This window comes from Neophocaena asiaeorientalis, unplaced genomic scaffold, assembly GCF_003031525.2.
Source record: "Neophocaena asiaeorientalis asiaeorientalis breed wild unplaced genomic scaffold, Neophocaena_asiaeorientalis_V1.1 scaffold70, whole genome shotgun sequence".
NCBI classification, from domain to species: domain Eukaryota; kingdom Metazoa; phylum Chordata; class Mammalia; order Artiodactyla; family Phocoenidae; genus Neophocaena; species Neophocaena asiaeorientalis.
Window position 1 is genome coordinate 5888397 of NW_020175410.1, and position 21098 is coordinate 5909494.

The following is a 21098-nucleotide window of genomic DNA, read 5'->3' on the forward strand; positions in this document are numbered from 1 at the left end:
GGTGTCATTCCAGAAATGTACATTCATTTAAACAAGAATCTATTGGGAAAGAACTCATACCAAGAATCGAAGAGGTACAAGACTAAATCAAAGACAGACAATGTTGGTGAGGATACAGAGAAAAGGGAACCCTCGTACACTGTTGGTGGGATTGTAAATTGGTGCAGCCACTATGGAAAACAGTATGGACGTTCCTTAAAAAAACTAAAAAGAGAACTACCATATGAACCAGCAATTCCACTGCTGGGTATATATGCAAAGAAAACAGAAACACTAATTTGAAAAGATACATGCACCCCAATGTTCACAGCACCATTATTTACAACAGCCAAGATATGGAAGCAACCTTAGTGTACATCAACAGATGAATGGATAAAGAAGATCTGGTATACACAATTGAATATTACTCAGCCATTAAAAAGAATGAAATTCTGCCATTTGCAACAATGTGGATGGACCTAGAGAGTAAATATTATGCTTAGGCGAGTAAGTCAGCCAGAAAAGGACAAATACCTATGTTATCACTTATATGTGGAATCTAAAAAAATAAAACAGCAAACATATGGAACAAAACAGAAACAGACTCAATATATAGAAAACAAACTAGCAGTTACCAGTGGGGAGAGGGAAGGGAGGAGGGGCAAGATAAGGGTAGGAGATTAAGAGATACAAACTACTATGTATGAAATAAATAAGTAACAAGGATACATTGTACAGCACATGGAAATACAGCCATTATTTTGTAATAACTTTAAATGGAGTAAAATCTATAAAAATACTGAATCACTACTTCATACATCTTAAATTAATATAATATTATAAATCCACTATACTTCAATAAATAAATAAATAAGACAAGAGGTCAGAGGCGAGGGTTCATTCTGATTTGTACATGGTACTAGTCCCCAGGAGACTCAGGCCTGAGTCCAAAATGAAGGACCTATAGTACAATAAAACAGTTGCTTTACTATCATAGCTGTGGGACATTGAGACCGCATGGCCGTAGGAGCCTGCCTACCAGCAGCAAGACACATCACCCTCAAAGTAGATGAGGAACTATACAGTCAAATACTTCTAGGGACCAGGCAACTATCAAAAATGAGCAAGGGATTTGAGAGAAGGGAGTGGTAAACTGAAGACTGTAGGCTTCACCAGCAGGAGGCAGCCCTATTCAGCTCCAGAGGATTGTTGCCATAAGAGAGTGAAAACCTACTGCTGTCAGAACTTCAAGAGAACAAATTCCAGAATGTGCAAAATAAAATCTCCCAGTTTTTAAATGTTAGCAATCAATTCAATTTCTTAAAACCATTGTGCTAGCCTTAAAAATCACATCCATGGTCAAACCTATGACCTATGAAGTAGAGATAGTGCCCTCAGCATGATGAAAAGTCAACAACACTAATAGTACTGGTCATGCCTGATCACACATCAGCAATGACAGTCATGAATACAAGCAATGGTAACATACTTGTGACCATCAGTGGTGATCAATACAACAATGGCAGCACAGCTGCTGCTTTTGATGTTCAACTATTCTGCAACTCCTCCAAGAAATCTGAACCACTCCTGGAGGGAAAAAAAAAAATGCATACATACAACCATGTTGACTGGTCTCAATTTATATTCATTACTAATCTAAAGTGGTTCCTTATTGCTATCTGGTAATGATATATACACATAATATATACATGTGAATACATGTATGTATGTATACACACACACACAATATTAACTATTGTGTTATTCCCCCAAATAACTATTTTACACCTACCTCTCACTCCTCAAATCTCCAACACTCTGCTAATGACTGCTTCCTATTTCACTGAAAAGATAAGAAGCATTCAAAAAATAATTTCCACATGCTCTGACCACCACATCTAACATCCTACCTACATCTGTATCCATATATTTTCTTTTCCCTCCAGTTACTATGGCTACCTTTATCTATTAAATCTCTCCACTTGGTACTGGATCCCATCCTCTCTAGCCTTGTACTCAAAGCCCTTGCTCCATCAACTGTTCCCCTTTCTCTCCTTACATCATCAATTGTCAGCTTTCTCTTTCCGCTGGTCACTTCCATCAGCACAGTAACATGCCATGTAATCTGCAACTGTGGTAGGCAGCCTCTAAGATGGCCCACAGTATTAACATTCTTGGAATGTCCCCTCCTACATTTGACTAGCGTTGTTCTGTGTGAACAACAGAATATGGCAGAAATGATAGTACATAGTCTGTTAACTAATTTTGTATCTTTCCCCTTGCTTTTATGTATTTTACATTTATTTAATAAATCATGTGATATAAACATTTTGTCCGTAACCCTTTTTTTCCCATGACCTTTGGGATGGCTTGCCTGCTAGTGTACTGGGCGTCTACAGTTGCATTAGAGTAATTTCCCACAAGACAGGTTTCCATCTTACTCTAAAAACAGTATTTGAGAGCTACCTTCTCTTTTGAAACATCTTCCTTACTTAACCTCCAGGTCACTACTTAAGGCTCTTCTCCTATCTCACTGGCAATGTGTTCCCCACCTCCTCTGACGTGCTAGGACCACTTTACTGCTCCCTAGATAGCACATCCAGGCTCACAGTTTTAAATAACATCTGCAGACTGATGAGTCCCAAATTTATCTCGCCAGCCCCTATACGTTACCTAAACCCTAAAAATTTGAAACCAAACTTTTACTCTCCACCTCAAAACCTATTCCTCTCTTGGATCATTGCTATGGTCTCCTAAATGGTCTCCCTGATTCCCATTTTGGACCCACTTCAGTCTACTCTCAACCCAGTAGTCAGAGTGATCCTTCCAAAACATAAATCAAATCATATTAATCCTCTGCTCAAAACTCATGTCGGTCTTCCCAGATCCATCACAGTAAAATCTGAAACCTATGACTTTCAAGGCCTCATCTGGCTTGCCCCCAGCTCTGCCTCTACCACTAATCAGCTCACTCACTCAGTTCTAGCCACACTAACCTTCATGTCATTATACAAACACCCCGAACACGTTTCCACTTCAACATCTTTACTCACTACTCCCTCATTCTGGAGTGCTCTTTCCCCAAATATTCACATGGTTTGCTCACTCACATCCTTCAGGTCACTGCCCAATATCACCATAACAGAGAGGATTTCCTGTGTAAGCTTTTATAAATACGAACTTCCACCTACCCACTCAACCACCCCCATTCGTAGCACTCCCAATATTCCTTTTCCTTATTTATTTTTCTCCATAGTCCAGACCACCACCTTATACATACTTATTGTTTTATGTTTTCATTCCTGTCTCTCTTACTATACTTTAAGCTCCATGAGATCAGCAATGTCTATATTGTTTATTTTACATGCCTAAAACCAACAGAATGCCTAGCACACAGAAGGTACTAAACAAACATTACTGAAAAAAATAAATGAATGAATAACAGTAATAGGAGACATTCCCACAGTGAGTCTTAGCAGCAAGGGAGGGGAGCTTCACATGAAGGCAAGAGGACTGGTTAAAGAAGCACAGGCCCCACAGGTCTCAAGCCCAGCAGACACCCAGAACTATTTGGGAGAAGGACTATAATACCAGAAAGGCCAGTAAGAAAAGGCCATAGAAACACTGTTTTGCAGTAGGCATGGCCTTGATAAGAAAAAATTAACTGATAGGAAAAAAGAGTAACTTTACCACAGAGAAACCTGGAAGACACCCTCTCAACCAAGTGATCAAAATAACATCACCAGTAACTGGACAAACAAACATATATGCATTGACAGCACAACATAACTTCTATGGCACCCCTGCCAAAAGCACATAACCTGAACCTAATCATGAGAAAACGTAAGAAAACCCCAATATTGAGGACATCCTATAAAAGAACTGGCCTGTATTCTTCAAAAATGCCAATGGCATGAAACACAAAAAGACTCAAAATATGTTCAAGATTAAAGGAAACTACACAGACATGACAACTGAATGCAATTCATAATCCTGGATTTTATTTTGCTAGAATCAACATTATTGGGATGATTGGCAAAATGTGAATATAATCGGTAGATTACAGTATTCTATCAATGCTGATTTCCTGACTTTGATAATTATGTGATTGTGTAAAAGAATGCCCTTGTTCTTTGTTCTTAAGAAATATACATTGAGGTATTAGGGGTAGAGCTGAACATTGTGTCTACAATTTACCCTCAGAGAGGTGAGGAAAAAATTATTATATGAGAAGATAAAACAAATATAGCAAAATGTCACCATCTTGGAAATCTGAGTGACAAGTATATGGAAATTCTATTACTCTTATAACTTTTCTATAAGTCAGAAATTATGTCAAAATAAAAAATTTTAAATAAAGTACAACAAAATGTTACATAAAAAAAGGTTCAAAATTCATAATCAGGAAAAATAGTTTCAACATATTATATGTAATATGTAATTACACATTACATATAAAAATATGTTCAACATATTCAGATTTTAAAAGATGAACTCTACAAATTCCCCTTTCAAGTTCAAAAATTTAAAGTGTAACTATTAAAGAAGAAACTATAATACCAGTAGACTTCAACAATAACTTTTTAAATAATACATTCTACTAGACTAACATACTAGACGTTTTCCTATATCTAAATTTCAGTTAAAAACTAGAAATAATGCCATGATGGAAAATATTATAACAATGACCTTCAAAGAAATACTGATTTCCATACAGTAATAATCTATTTTAATTTTTTTAAACACATTTTAAGTGAACATAATCTGAAAAATAACACCCATTATACTTTGAAAATTCAGTATGTCTTAGTTCAAATATCATAAAATACTACAAGAAAACCTTAGTATAGTACTTATGTAAAGTAGCTGATATTACTTATATAAATGCAGTATCAACCAGCCATTTCTAAAAGGAAACAAAACAAAGCAAAATTACCTTCATGGACTGTAATGCCACAATTGTCACACTGAATTATTTCATCAGCATCCTCACTATTATCTCCAAGACAAACACAGCAAATCAGAATATGGTCCATTTTTTGAGAACTCCAGTTTTGACTCTTCTCAAGAATCAGCGAGTCCTAATATTAAAATATCAGAAAATCACATATTTAAAAGATGATTTTAATAAATAAAATTCGCACCTTAAATCATTTTACGCATTTCCAAAATTATGCTGCATACTCCATTATTTTAGTAATTTCAAAGTATGCTATGTTTGAGAAGTGAACCTCTTTGTCAAAGGACCCTCTAAGCACCATCTCTCTAATTTTTCACTTCTCTGCAAGTCCCATATTCTCTCTCCTCTAGGAAATATAAAACCAAGCTTATAACCAACAACCCTTCATCTGCTTTGCCATTCTGGATATAGTCTGACCCCTGAAACTACAAGAAAGGAAAAATTAACCCGTAAGTAATTACTAACCCTATATATGGGTTTTAAAACTATAAGACATGTTTCCTACACTTAGGAAGCTTATAATCTTATCTTGGGGAGACAAGACACACACATATTAAACAGTTAAAAAAAATCAAGATAACGTATAAGCAAATATGTATGTGATGGCATATTACAGACTACACTCCTTTAGTGCTGGGGAATCCAGAATTTCCAGGGTCATCAAACCACTGAATGACAGATCCATGAAAGCCTGCATAGGAAATCTGTGTATACAGGTACAGAAAACCATCTAAAAAAGAATCCAGATTGACTGATTGCTAGAAGAGTCAGAGTACTCTATTAGGTTTATGTCAAGAAATATCTAGTGAAAACTGGTAACAAAGATACCTAGTTAATTGTAATATAAAAGGAGAAAGGAAGATGTATTAATGAATATAAAAAATAAAGAGTGTGCTCCATTTAACTTAAACCTTCGGCATTATGAATTTAAACTTTAAATGACAAATTAACATGATGAGGATTCTTGTCATATTTAACACACTGGGCTCAGCATTACATATAATAAAAGATGGCACGTGAGTCTATATATTTTCATTTAAGAACCTAACCATATTCAGAAACAAAATGAATTAGTTCCATTTCACACATTAACTATATTGTTTCATATTAACATTTTTATATTTCTATATTCTTTTAAACTGACCAATATCCAAAGTAACCTTTAGAGTCATTTCAATAGCCATTTGTAAATAACATTTGAAAGACACATGACTGTCAAAATAACATTCTTTCAATATATTTTCTGTGTAATAAATCTAAACTTGCAGCTAATGTAAAAAATAAATCAAAAAAGAATGCAAAAGTTAACAAGGAGGCATCATTTCTCTTGAGAATTCTAGTACTTTAAAATTTTGTATTTTGCTCCTTTTTGTTATAAAACAAAAGTATCGATAGTTCGGGGCTTTGGACGTGGCTAGCAAATAAAGATTAAAACTTCCTAAAAAGAAAACTCATGTTTTAAAGTACTTTAGTACAGTGAGCAAAACAAAAATCTGCCCAGATTTTCATCCCATTAGCAATGCTTCAAATGTAACAGCATTTGCCTTAAAATCAAACGTTCTTGGGTTTCATTCTCAGCTCTCACTTAATAGCTATTGAACCTCGAAGCTGTAGTTTTCTCATCTGTAAAATGGGATGATAAAAATAATACCTACCTCATCAGGTTGTTGTGAGACTTAACAAGATAATGTATGGCAAGAATGTTCCTGAGACATACTAGGTACTCAATAAATGTTCATTCCCATTCTCCTTTCCTCTGTACTTCTTTGTAGGTGGTCCAAAAAGAGAAACATGAGCTGACCATTTATTACACTAGGGAATCTTCCTTGGAACCCCAAAAGAAAGGTTATAAGCCTCAATGAACACTGGTACTTTAAATATTTTCCCATGGTAAGTCCAAAAAATTTTTTTCTTAAAGTACCACATCTAGGTTAAAAAAAAATCACAGACCAGAAAAAGATCTAGCAAACAACCAGAGTTTGATGACTGAGAGGCTACTCATGTTTATGGGCTCTGCCAATATTTCCCTGGTGGAACTACAACTAATCAGCCCTTGAAAAAAAAGGTTTACCCATGTGGGAAACAAGTAAATGTCTATGGATCAGAAAACTGGCATCAACAGACAGTTCTATTATATTCCTATTTGGCCATTTTGCTCAGAAAAACAGTAAATGTCTAAATTATCTCTAGTCCATTTTCTCTCTACACATATTATCATTTAGAGGCAGAGAAAACAAAATTAACTGGCAATTTTGACCCTCTGATCTCCATCATTTGAGACTCTTACTAGACATTAAATACAAACAGATAGAAATGGGGATAACTTAGAGTCCTACAATATTATCCTAACCAAATGGCTGACAATGTTTCAATGGGAAAATCTAAACAATACATCCTCTTAAAAAGTTATCTAGGTTGTCTTCAATAGATCAAACATGGCTTGAAGCGCACTTCTGATCAGAATACAAAAGTCAATTTAGTATCAATTTTTAATAGCATATTTCTGAAGACATATCATTTTTCAAGTTTCTGGAGAAAATATTTAAGCTAAAGTTTTTACCACAAAATACATCATTTGAAAATACGATTTTTACATAAAAATGGAATTTGGGAAAATGGGTTTTGAATGGCACATCTAGGATATAACTTTAATATTATGGAATAATTTAATGGACTCTAATGGTAATTATTAAGATTAAATGGGGCACTATAGTAATAAATCAGTGACTCCTTATTGTAAATTATTTCATTTTTCTCCTTGGGATTTAAAATTTACACCAAAAATGATTCTGCCCAATGTTTTTTATCAGCTCTCAAATATGTTTAGTGTTCATTTATATATGTATTCCACAAAGATTATTATAAATAACATATACAACAGGGTAAATTCTAACTAAGCTATATGTGTGTTTAATAGGAGGAAATTCCAGCACCCTTCATATAAAACCAGAATTAAAAGAATCCCATTGCTCTGAAAATGAGAAAATATTATTATACCAAGTTTGACCAATAGTTCTTCCTAGAAGTTTTTAAAGAAGGTTAAATTTTCAAGAATCTCAAGTAATTTTTGTACAATGTTACAAATTGATTTTTTTTAGGCTTTAGAGCAATTTGTTTTATTTTGAAATGTGTAAAAAGGCAAATGATTAATAAGTCAGAAGCCCCCAAAAGAAATGGCTATTTAAAAATTTTTGCAAAATGTTTACATTTTAATTAGCAAAATTCAGATGACAATTGCTATTTCTTCACATGGCAAGACATCTAATCTATTTAACATTATGAAAAAAAAACCCAAAAAACTTCCACCTGAAAATGTATACTGAGATGATTTTCTATCATATACTAATTCTCATTCAAAGCTCTAGTTTCAAAGTCCTGAAAATGGGAACCATTATCTGAAAATACTATACAGCCCTCCCCAAAAAATTTATTTCAGAAAACTAAAGGCAAGATAACCTTGGTGAATCTCAAAAACTTCAAGATAAAAGTATGAAAAAGACATGTAACCATATTCCAAAGGGATTGTTTCAGATAGCACTAAAATGCCGTAATGCCACTGACAAAGGTATATGCCCATGTGAAGAAAATGCAGGCTATCAAATGCCCAAATCTAGAACAGTAGTTCCCAAAGTGTGGTCTGGGGAACTCTCTTCCAGGGGATCCAAAAGGTAAATACTAAGGATATTTGCCTTTTCACTCTCTCTCATGGTGTATGGTGAAGATTTCCAGAAGTTACATGACACGGGACGGTGTCATCAATCTAATAACTTTTGTGTTTCTATACATCTCATTTTTTTAAATTTCTGAGTTTTAACTGGAAATGGCAAATATCAAAAGATATAACCTATATGAATAATAATCGGGGTCCTCAATTTTTAAGACTATAAAGGTGTCCTGAACCAAATAGTTTGAGAACCACTGCTCTAGAGCATTTCAAGGCCTACAGCATAGGCATGGTAAGACCATTAAGAGCCAATAATTATAAAAGGCCACCACTCAAAAAAAAAATGTCAAATTCCCCTAAGAAATTTCAAAATTATGAAAGTTCCTGGGCATCATTTACATGATACCCAACACCATATCCCTACAAAAGCACCTGACATAGCACCCAAGAAAAAATTTCCTGCTTATAGACTAAATACAATTCTATTATGTATTCTAAAACCACATTTTCAGCTATCTCTATTACAAAGTAGTATTTGAAAACAAAGTAAAAGCATAGAAAAATAAAACTTCAAATATAATCAAATATATACATATTAACTAATGAACACTTGGCAAGGTATCACTACCTAAAATAACCAGGAAGATTAAAATACAAACATTGGCCAGAAGACAACAAGGATTACCTTTAGTCATCTTTTTTACAAAATCAAGATTATAAGAACAGGAAATTTAGAAATATAAAATAATTTCGATTAGTTCTTTCTTAAAATTTAATATCTAATTTAAATGACATTTATATAGGACTATAATCATCAAAAATTATTGAAGAGTTTGAATAACAGTCTTGGAAAAAACCAGTTATCAAGCTTTCAGGTAGAATATCATTGAGGGAAAATTAACCTTATATAAATTCTTCTACATTTTTGCATAGGGTAGAGCAAAAGGAAAATTAACATAAATTAACACAAAAGGAATTAATTTAGTTACTATAAGAAGGATCTTCTTGACAACTGTATCAAGGCACTTATCCAAGAAATGCCCTGGAATCTCATTCCTTTCGGACTATTAACCTAAATAAATAAAGTCCCATTATTTACTAAAATCTCTTCTGTTTAGTAGGAAAAAAACTAAACAGCACATGTGGCCTTTAAATGCATCATAAAGAAGAGTCTACAATCTCTTAAGCAATTTGTTATGTATTACACATTATTAACAAATGGATAATTTGTATACATTTTACATGGCAAATTTCTAGACATATGCAGGTGTTCCCCCACACCTTAGCATAAATCTAATCCATACTGCCTCTATCCTAGCCAGCCTCCTTTTATGAATGTCAGGCTAATAAAAATCAAGAACGTGATACTGTAGAAGGTAAACTTAGTAGATACAGGTTAGTATTAAGTGCTATAAAATAAACTGGATACATGTTTAAATCAAGTATGAACAATTAGATTTTCCATACTTCTGTTTCCTTAAATTGGAAATATGGAACTGTCTGTGCTACATCATTATGAATACTATATTCCAAATGACGATTTTCCTTTACCTAAAGATAGGAATTAGGTAAGCACTGGAATCAGGCAATGTTCTTCTTAAGAAAATGGGCAACCTGGAAGTTAACCAATGTTTATAATGTAAAATATAAACTGCTTCTTCTCTACTGACATACAACACCTCTTAATCTGCTATATATTATTTTGGTAAAACACCAAATTTTTTAATGAAACTTAAAATAGAAAATCACTGCTATGTAAAATTTGTAAACAGAAGAAATGTAAAAGAATAAAGCATAGAAGGAAAATCTTTCTACCAATTTAACCTATTTCAATAATATGAAAAAACAAAAAAATAAGTGCTTGTTAAAGAAGTGAATATTTAAGACTATAAACACATTAATGGCATGACAGACTTATTATAGTTCTACATGTGATGTAACAGGTACATCTACATGTAAGACGACAACTCAATCTTTCTTTTGAAGAAAAACATATACATAAACACACAGACAAAGAGACACAAATGTGTTTGACTGAAGAGTCTTGAATGTTGCATCTTGGGCCCAATGGATAAACCTAACTTTCAGTAGTAGAACTTCAAGTGGAAGAACTGAGTCATTACTGTAGTTTTATGATAGTAATGTTTGTTTTAGGATAAGAAATGTTTGTTTGTTTTCATTTCTTTGTAGAGAGAACTTATTCACTAAAAATATGTAAATACATAGTTTGTATTTACTCCCATACATCTAAAGCAAAGATCTGGTGACTATTCAGATGGGTGCTACAACTGAAAAAGGAATTAACCTTTAAAATGAATCTCTAAAAGCCTGAGACAATCATTAAGTTGTTTGTTGCCCTGCTCAAAAGTATTCTAAAAGTCTAAATTTTTATGCGGATATGGATGTAACTAAGTTGAAAGAAAGGTGACCTTTGTTTTCATAATCCACTCAGCACCATTCAGCAGTCCTATGAACAATGGAGTGAGAGGACAGAAAAGGGAAAGGAAAACTCTACTATTTCCCAAGGGTATGGATATAGAAATATTTCTCTAAGAATAGAGACTGAGCTCCTTGAGGACGGTGATTGTGAGCTCCTTGAGGACGGTGACAAACAGCAGATACTCAATAAAGGCGGGCTGACCAAATGAATAAATGTTACATTTAGGGTGCTCACTCACTACCACAGCTGTCTATAACAGGATTTCAAGGAAGCCACTTAATATAACGGGTAGAATGGTTTAGAGAAGAATTCCCTTTTCCCCAGACAGACAGATATCATAAAAATTGGGTTGATCTACCTCATTACTCTTGCTCTGAGATAGTGTCAGGCTATCATTGGTCAGTTCCTCATCATCAGCACTGTTTCTGCTAAGAACTTTACTCTTCTTCTTCTTGCAACCCCCTTCACTGGCAGGGCTGCTATGATCTTCATCATTGCCTTCATCATTCTCATCCTCATCACTCCCACTTCCCTCATCTTCATCATCCTCATTGTCTCCATCACTTCCTTCCTTCTGAGATGCAGATCTCCCCTTTCTTTTTACTACAGTGGGTCGCCAATCATTGTCATCTTCACTATCATAGTCATCCATGTCATTCAGCTCTTCCATGGATACAAAATCCAAAAGTGGTCGGTTGCGACGAAGGTTCCACTTTTTTGGCTCACTGACTTGCTCCTCTGTAGTTGTTGTCGTGGGGACTGAAGGAGATGTATTAGCAGCAGGAGGACTTGTGGCTGGTGTGGTGGAAGCAGCAGAAGCAGCCACATTATCAGATGTTGTTGCTTTTTCTTTATCCTTCTCTCTCTCCTTCTCTTTATCTTTTTCTTTCTCCTTCTCTTTTTCCTTTTTCTTTCTAGGTCTCTCTCCATTCTCTTCTTCCTCCTTCTTTTCCACTTTAATTAACTGTTTTTCTGATGATAGTACTTCTTCCTCTGCAGAATTTTTAAGTTGTTCTTCTTTTACTTTAATATCTTCATTCAGTTCTTCCTCTAAAATATTTTCTTCAGAATCACTACAGGAACCTTCTCCACTGTCCTTTGAAGGATCTTCACTTCCATTACCACTCCCTTCAGAATCTGTTGAAAATATGAGAAAAAAAAAAACCACACATATGTATATACATACACACACACACACAACGCTGACACAAATGAAACCACCAAAATTTGTGAATAACTTGCAAAACAATATAAACAAATTTAAGTCAAAGAATGGTAGACATTCCCAACCTGATTAAATAATAAATCAATGAAGCTGGAATAATGGTTCTAGTTCAATATAGCACTAATGAAGATGAATATATGTAACTCTAAATTAAAATATGCTTTAAAACGAGGACCACTATTTTATGTCATACATCTCACGCTATAATTGGTACCCTAGAGGCAATTTGTTTCAAAAAGTAAATGTGCTTCTTTTTAAATTGAGCACTTGATTTTAACTTTATGATAATGTAATACATACCAAATTGTTCTTCTCTTACATCTTTCTTTCATAAATTATATGGACTTACATGCATTGAGTCACATTCAGAACAAGAAAAATATGACCCAAAAACTTTGTTCCATTTATCTCACTCTTTACCCAGCAAAAATGAACATAGATACTTATGACAGTCAATTTGTACCACATCCCTAATATACCAATCAATTTTAGGATCACCAAATACACAAGTGAAAAACAGACAATAGCAATGGCACAGAAAATGGAAGTTGCAAGATAAGTTATCAATTTTTCTGATTATTAGGATACTGTTCATATCAATAAAAGAGTTACCTAAACTTCCAAAAATTCTAGGCAGTAACTACTACGGACCCTAGAATGAAAGAGATTAATGCATTTTTTTAAAACCTAATCCATCTCGGAAATGAGCAAGCACAGTAGTCACTAAAAAGATAGGTTGAGGACTTTAAAGAGTTCATGCAGGACCATAAGCTTTCTAGCAAGTGCCTTCCATTCCTGTCTAGGGCAACTCAGGCCCTCTTAGACCAACACTACTCAGTAACATTCTAATCCTCTTTACACATAATCAAATAAATAAAAATCTAAAATATTTGTGGAGAGGGTTATTGGTGGAAGGGGAGCAGGAGGAAGTGGGAAACAAACCAGTCACAGTCAAGTTGTAGCCAACATCAATAGTAAAATCTGTAGGGTGATGAATATTTTGTACCTATAACCAAGATAAGGGTAATAATAAAATGGTGAAAAAAATTCATGTTTCCATACCATTTTAATTTCTGTTAACTCAACCAGTGTTAGCCTCTATAATTACCTGGGTGTTCAAAGTAAAATAAAGTTGTCTGTAATTAGTATCTGGTTTCTAAAATATCTCAGAAATCCTTTAAAAATGGCTGATGAAAAAAATCCTGCAAGTTAAATCACATAAAAAATAAAGACTAACATTTAGTGGATGTTGATTGAACCTATAAAAATCACTGTCAATCTCAAGATTATCATACAGGTGCCTACATCTTATTCAGGACTGTTGTGACAAAACACTCTCATCCTGAACAATCTTGTAAAGGACACAAGAGCAATATCATGTAGGCCAACAATCCCTTATCTGAATTTTGGAGCCACACATCCTACAGAATTTAAGATTTTTTTCAGATTTTAGAAAGGTAGCATTGTGTATGCACAATATATTACACTAACACCTCCAGTGACGTCTATGGTACTGTACTGTAATCAAATACGTTACATCTGCAGTGAAAAGTATGAATATTTACAAGTATGATAAGTAAATGCTACAAATAAACTCCTATCAGTTCCAGTCAGGTTTTACCATCAAATAAATTCATGCCAAACTTAGGAAACATCTTTGGATTTGTGAGCTTCTTAAATTTCCAAAAGAGCGTGGACCCAATGTCACTTACAAATAGGGGACTTATTTTCAGTCCAACAGCTCTACAAATCATTGGGAAAAGAAGTGATTTTTTTATACCACTCACAACAATTAAATCCAACCTACCAAGAAAAATACCCCTGGTAAAAAATAATAGTTCCTAGATATTTTTAGATAAGGATATCATAATAAGCAGAATTGACCAAACGCTTCTAAGGCAAAGATAGATCCTTGTGCACACTGACTAAAGCAAGCAATGCTATAATTAACAGCCCTGGGAAATGGAGAAAAGGAACTTTTCCTCTGGATTAACCTTGTAGAATTTTTTCTTAAGTAACTAAAAAGTACTCCTAATAATTTTCACCAATAAAAACGTAACAGTAGATATAAAAGAACGATCAAGTGGGGCACAAACGTGGGCTCCTGATCAAAACTGAGACCAATCCAACTTTGCTATTACTTGTAAATTTTACAGAATGTCAAGAATTTCTGCAATTTTGTTTTGGTTATTGTTGCCAATGCCAATCGATTATTTTTAAAAGTACAGGGAAATTGATACTCTTTGATTCTGATTTGGGTTTGTTATCATGCCTAAATAGAAAGCAGAATTTTAAAAAGATTTAAATGCTTTATATTTGTTAACATTATTAGAAGAATCTGAGATTTTTCCACGAATTAAATCCTAGTAGCTTACCCAACCCTTCATTCTCCAAATATATCACATTATCCATACTCCAACTGCTGGGATCAGGAATATATCAAATTTTATCTTTCTTTGATTTCTGAAAAATAACTTCTTCAACTGATTAGTCATAAGTTCTTTTTGGTACATACACACTTGAGGGATGGAGATAAACAATATTTAGTTATGGCACTACTTAGTAATAATGACAATGAGAAAATCACTGTCCTTGGCTGTCTATAATTCTATTTTTGTAGGCTGTAATGAAAAATTTCCCACTCCTACCAATTCAAACAACGTTTCAAATCCATCACTCTTACAACCTTAAATAAAAGAAAAAAGTAATAACAGACTAGAGAAATAAACCAGATATTTCAAATACAGCTATTTTAGGCATAAGAACAGAGTTAATTCTAAGTCTACAATAAAAATGTTTACATTAGAAGAAAAATCTTTAAAATGGAATCCCTACCTCCTATTCAGTTAAATAAAAGGTAACCTTTCTCAAACACAATATATCAGGGCTTCCCTGGTGGCGCAGTGGTTGAGAGTCCGCCTGCCGAGGCCACAACAGTGAGAGGCCCACGTACCGCAAAAGAAAAAACAAAAACAAAAAAACACAATATATCAAAACCTCTCTAAGCAATAGCTATTTCAGCTAACAGACAGTTAAATGTTTTACAGTTACAAAGATTAGAAACCAACCTTCAAGAATCCCTTCACAATATTCAATGCTTAAGTTTCCCCCATGATAAATATTAAATAATAAAATCAATATGATTTAATTCAGAGTTTTATGTTAACTTTGCAATATAAAAAATCATCTTTGTTCATCAACCTTAATTATTTAACTATTCTGTTTATTGATCTGGTGCAACAGTATTTAGGATTATAAATATATATAACAGGTAACAGACAGATCACCAGCCTACTATTCAGTTATCATCTTGGAAACATTTTTAACTCATCTAGTATATCTCTTTCTAAAAAGCCAATCAGTGAACACAACTCATCTTCTACTTCTGACTCCAGTTCCAGCTGTGTCATTTTACATCTTCTTAGAGATCTAGACCAGTGGTTCTCAAGTGGGTACAATTTTTCCCACAGAAAACATCTGGCAATGTCTAGAGACAGTGGTTGCCACAAAAGGGCAGGGTTAGGGTAGGGGTTAGGTACAGTAAGTGCTATAGCATTGAGTAGGTAGAAGACAGGGATGCTGCTAAACATCCTCCAACACAAAAGACAAGCCTTCACAACAAAGATTTAACCAACTCAAAATGCCAATATTGCTGAGATTGAGAAACACTGGTCTAGCATGTAAGACCTCAATTTGACCTCATTCTACTTCCCCAGGCTCATCTCTTCTACTACGCTTTTACTCAAAACCTGATCTCCATGTATAAACGATATTTTCCATCCTCCACATTTTTAACACCTAATGTTTCCCCTACCTAGGTTGCTTCTCTTTCAGTTCCTAGTTCAAGTCTCATCTCCTCAAAGAATCATTGTAAATCCAGTCTCAAGTAGTCCCATCTCCTTTGAAAGACTTGAACTACACAAGTGATTGATCATGCCTTATAACATCTATCTGCTATTTTATTTAATTATTCTAATATTATCATTATTTCTTTGTGAATTCACCATAACATCCAGCAAAGTGCTTTTAAACAAAGCTACAGTTGGTCAATGAACATATCTTGATCCACTTAGCCAAAGGAAGTTAAGCACAAAATACTACCAAGGCAATTCTCAACCTGACTCTTCCAGTTAAATTGTTTTCTGGCAATTTGGACCAACTAAACTATGGCTCAAGATCTAAAATTAGCCATCTTACTTTGGCTAGGGGGTTGGGAAGACACAGCACTGCTATTTTGTCTTGTTTAATAAAAGTAATATATGCACTTACTTTCATAATCATTCATTATGTAGATTACTAAATGTAATCAATCCTATCTTAAATGTCTCCTATCCTATACCCAATCTTAAGTCCAAGTCTCAAATATAACCACTTTAACTAGGCCAAACCATGAAACTGCCAATAATCAACTGTCTTAGACCTATAAAGCTGATAATTTCATATGGTACCAGCTCACTTTTCTACATACAGTTCTTCTGGTGGTTACCACCATAACTCTAATACACATACACACTGTTTTAGGACTAATTTGAAAATGTATTTATTGACTGTCCTCAATCAAAAATGAGAAATTTAGCCCTACTTTCACATTAAAGATAAAATAAAAGATGATCTATTTTCAGTTCACAATTTTCTAAAGGTAGAACCTGATAATTATTAACTATAATCACCTGCCAATCTTATTGGCAGGTCATTTTTGAATAATATTTATCTTTCTCTATGTTATCATCTGAGAAGCACAAAAATAATGTCTATCAGCAAGGGTGATAACTTTTCAGAAATGTCTATATTTATTCTTGCTTATTTATTTATTTACTTTTTGACTGCACTCTGCGGCATGTAGGATCTTAGTTCCCCAACCAGGGATGGAACCCACACCCCCTGCACCGGAAGCTCAGAGTCTTAACCACTGGACGACCAGGGAAGTCCCTCTATATTTATTCTTAAAGCCAAACAGAAATATGAAGTTTTGTCGTCAGAATTTCAGAATTCAAAATGAAAATCAGAATAAACTGATGCACAGAATCAGTTAAAACTTGAGGGCCACTAATCTAACCATTTTAACATTAAGTTTGAAGGAAGCCAGTAGTTCATTGAGTTAGTCATGTCTGCAGATTGTTCTGAAAGAAGCTATGATCAGAAAGATTATTATTAGCTATCATTAAAGATGATTATTTAGCTATTATTTCTCCACCTCCAGTTTAACCACCTATTACTAAATAGGGTTGGGATCCCACAGCTTCAGCATGTTTGGAAAACAGTGATAAGTCTAATGTCTTATTTCCTGTGAGAGTCCAACTGTCTTACACAGAGACGAGAAAGGATTCAAACAGGAAACACTGGTAATCTAGAGTAAGCCAACATCTCAGCTATGGGAGACAACAATGCACCTTAACCAAGAGTGTAAAATACAACTCAATTTCTACTAATACCTATTTCAAACAAAATCATTCTCTTCTAAAATCTCAGTTATGATAACATATCAAGAACTACACAAATAAATTTGTGACCTTTGGGGCCCAGGAAGTAAATTACAAGTACAGCAGACTAGGTAACAGAAAGTATACATTTTTGAGTGCTTTTAGGAGATTCAAAAAAAAATTATCAACCTAACAAAACTCATTCTACCACTGTCACAAGTAACAGATAATTCCCATCAACCATGATTAAGCTTTAACAAGGTCAGGAGTTTCTAATTTGCTTGATACCAAAAATTATTTTGAGAAAGTAATTTGTATCATTAGATTGTTTTAACCCTTGTAAAGGGAAGTGATACATGTCAATAAACAAAGAGAAAAATTACATACAAAGTCAGGATTTATTTTCATAAAAATAATTATGGAATACTTAAAGAAATTAAGCTTTGGAGTTTTTCCCTAATGGTATTCAAATTAAGTCATAACTTCTGAGACCTAACTATTTTTGTCAGTTTACAATCTCAATCATGACAAACCAAAGCTACATTCTAGCCAAGAATATTCTTTTCTGCAAAGGTTTTCACCAAGAGCACTAAAATAGGTTTGAATTTTACTTCCTTTACCTTCCCTTTCTTTCTCTTCTTTGGAAGTACCAAACAACAGTAAATGAAATGGGAGATGAAAGAGCTGAGAAGTAAAGGTTTAAAAAAATTGATCAAGATAAACTTAACTTTTGATTGCTGGAAGTAACCTCAATTAGTCACCATGATACAGTAAGTAAGTAGTTTCAATTTAAGATTATACCTATCTACTTTTAGGATCTAAGCAATAAAAAGATTCTAAATGTTGGGAGTCAAAAGAATTGGATTAGATCCATTTAGGCCTAAGTGGCCTCATGCAAATTCCTTAAACTCAGTGCCCCTGTTATCTGTCAAATAATATCTCCTCCACAGAGTTACTGTAAAAATTAAATGAGATTGTGGAAACAAAAAGTTCTTGGTAAATCACAATGCAAATTCTGCTTGCTGATGCCATTAAAAGTAAAATAGTAACAAAACACAACCAAATTTCATCCCTTCCTACCATACCGAACAGGAAAAAAAAAAAAAAAGAAAGAAAGAAAGAAAAGAAAAAGAAAAACCAGAGGAAAGGAGAGAGATATGACTAAGCATCAAAAATTCTCTGGAAGCATATTTTAAAACTGTTAAAAAGATAAGACTGAAAGGGCTCTAATTTCTCACTTTATTTAAATTTCTGTCAAAAGGGACAGAATTAAGTAAATTTTATTGTTCATGTATTTGTATTTTTCACATAAAATATTTAAACATAATTTGTATTTCTCAGATTCCTGCAATGAAAACTTTATATGTATATATGTGTCCGTGTGTGTGAGTTACAATGAACAGAAGATAAAAGGAAAACCACACTTTTGTGTTTTTCAATTTTGTACCATGTGAATATACGACTCTTTAAAGAAGTTTATTGTTCTTAAAATCACAAAATATAACAAGCAAGCACGCATACTTTGTACCTCATATTTTTAAAAGGCCCAATCCACAAGATCCAGCACCTACCAAAGTACAACTTTTTTTGGTCAATTCTATTCTGGTAAAGGAGCTAACAGACAAAAAGCAAAACTCCCCTCAAGAGGATGCCAAGTGATGTGAAAAGAGAACTCTGTTCCTGGGCTGTTCATGGCTCATGTTATTCTCAGGATGTCACTCTACTTCAGGATATCTCTAGATTTTTTTCCCCTCTGTCCATAAAATAAGCATGAATATATTTTAAAGTAAAGAACAGAGAAAACACTTCTGCATCTTTGTATCTTTTTGTTTGTTTTTTAATAAGGTATAGTTGATTTACAGTATTTACTGCATCTTTGGAATAAGGCCTTCGCTGATAATTAAGTAAATATCAAAAAATCAGAAGCAGTGACAGTATCTAGTGATACGATCTTAGGGAAAGGTGGGAAATAAACAGACAAAATAAAGTTTATGTGCTTTAACTTTATACTGGCATTTTAATTAAACGGATTCTTTTTAAGAAAAGTCTGAAAATCAGCTCAACTGCAGAAAGCTGGGAAAAGGGAAGCGAGAAGGAAACATTTACCTGAAGCATCTCCAACTTTAAAATCACTGTCATCTGAACTATCATAATCGAGAGCTTCTAGCAGAGAAGCTGCCAAAGGCTTCACCTGCCGCCTCTTGGAGCTGCGATCCACTGTTAAGAGAAAAACATTACACCGTCATTCATAATCACGCCAAGCACGGGGGAGAGCTGTGGTACTGAGGGAAGGTGCAGATGACCTCGTGCAGGTGGTGCAAATCTCTGTCTTAATTCAGTTCTCAGCAAAAGGTGTGGGGGAAGGTTGGGGTGGGAACACGGGGTGGGAACACTGGCTGGGGAGGGCCGGGCAGCTCCAGCCCCGAGGTGCAGCAAAGACGAACCCAAGCCGACCAAAATCGAAACTGGCCCTCTTGAACATCTTGCTTCTGAAACTCGCTTGTAATCCCTCACTTAGACATCGTAACAGTCAATAGAAATTGCAAAGCCCAGGGAATATGAGAAGCTATGTTCATTCCCACGGACCTTGGAGGGGGAGCGTCCACGAAGGGTCCAGCTTCCCGCAGGACACTCCCACCCCCGCCCTGCTCCAGCCGGCCCTGACTTCTAGAAGGGCTGAAATGGACCTCTCGCCCCGCGGACGCCTCCGACACACTTACTAAGGAATCCGAGGTGGTCGTTTGGAGTAGACCTAGGCAGAGGCTGCGAGAGCCCAGGCAGCGCCGAGGTCGAGGACTGAGACCAAGGAAACGAGTCCAAAAGATGCTATTAAAAATAGGCGGCGCCGCGGACCAGACCGGGGCGCCCCAGGTGCAGCCCCGCGGTTCCCCTCCCGCCCCCCGGCCCCTGGTCCTCGCAGAACCGACCCCGGCCGCTAGCGCGCCTTCCTTTGGCGCTTCCCCGGCCAAAGGCGCCCTCCGGCCCAGGCAGCGCGGCTAACCCGGCAGCCCTGGGGAGTTAACGTCCCCTGTTAAAACTCTTAGAAAAAAAATTAACGAAAGAAAAACTTTATTAGCCTGCAACAAAAGCAACAAAAGACTCAGAATTTACACAATCCGAGGCCGGTTGCCTAAAACAATAGGGAAAACAACGACCCGGATACAGCTCTGAAGAGAAGGAAGTGAAAACACCAGACAGAGAGCGGCCCTAAGAGCAGCAGGGGCCGAGGGCGCGTGCGCCGGCCTCGCCTCCGCTCTCCCTCAGGGAGGAGGAGCCGAACGGAGCCGGAAGGAACCGAACGGAAGCCGAGAGGGAGCCAAGAGGAGCGGAGCAGTGCGAGGGGGAGTAGAGAGTTTAGACTCTCGGCCAATAAGTCCCTGAGGCCCGGCCCTCAGTCCAAATCCGTGGAA

At 35.3% G+C, this 21098-nt stretch overlaps 1 protein-coding gene across 4 annotated transcripts in view; it reads right to left on the reverse strand.

Moving 5' to 3' along the window:
• PHF14 (PHD finger protein 14) overlaps positions 1-20880 on the reverse strand; it is a 200755-nt gene extending 179875 nt beyond the window's left edge. For all 4 annotated transcript variants that reach the window (XM_024767099.1, XM_024767098.1, XM_024767097.1 and 1 more), the window contains exons 1-4: positions 20409-20880; positions 19795-19905; positions 11402-12180; positions 4916-5060 (exon numbers count right to left, since the gene is read on the reverse strand). In XM_024767099.1, the coding sequence (XP_024622867.1) occupies positions 4916-5060; positions 11402-12180; positions 19795-19905; position 20409 (1036 nt within the window). In that variant the 5' untranslated portion in view covers positions 20410-20880. The remainder of the gene's footprint in view (positions 1-4915; positions 5061-11401; positions 12181-19794; positions 19906-20408) is intronic.
• Between the last annotated feature and the right edge of the window lie 218 nt (positions 20881-21098).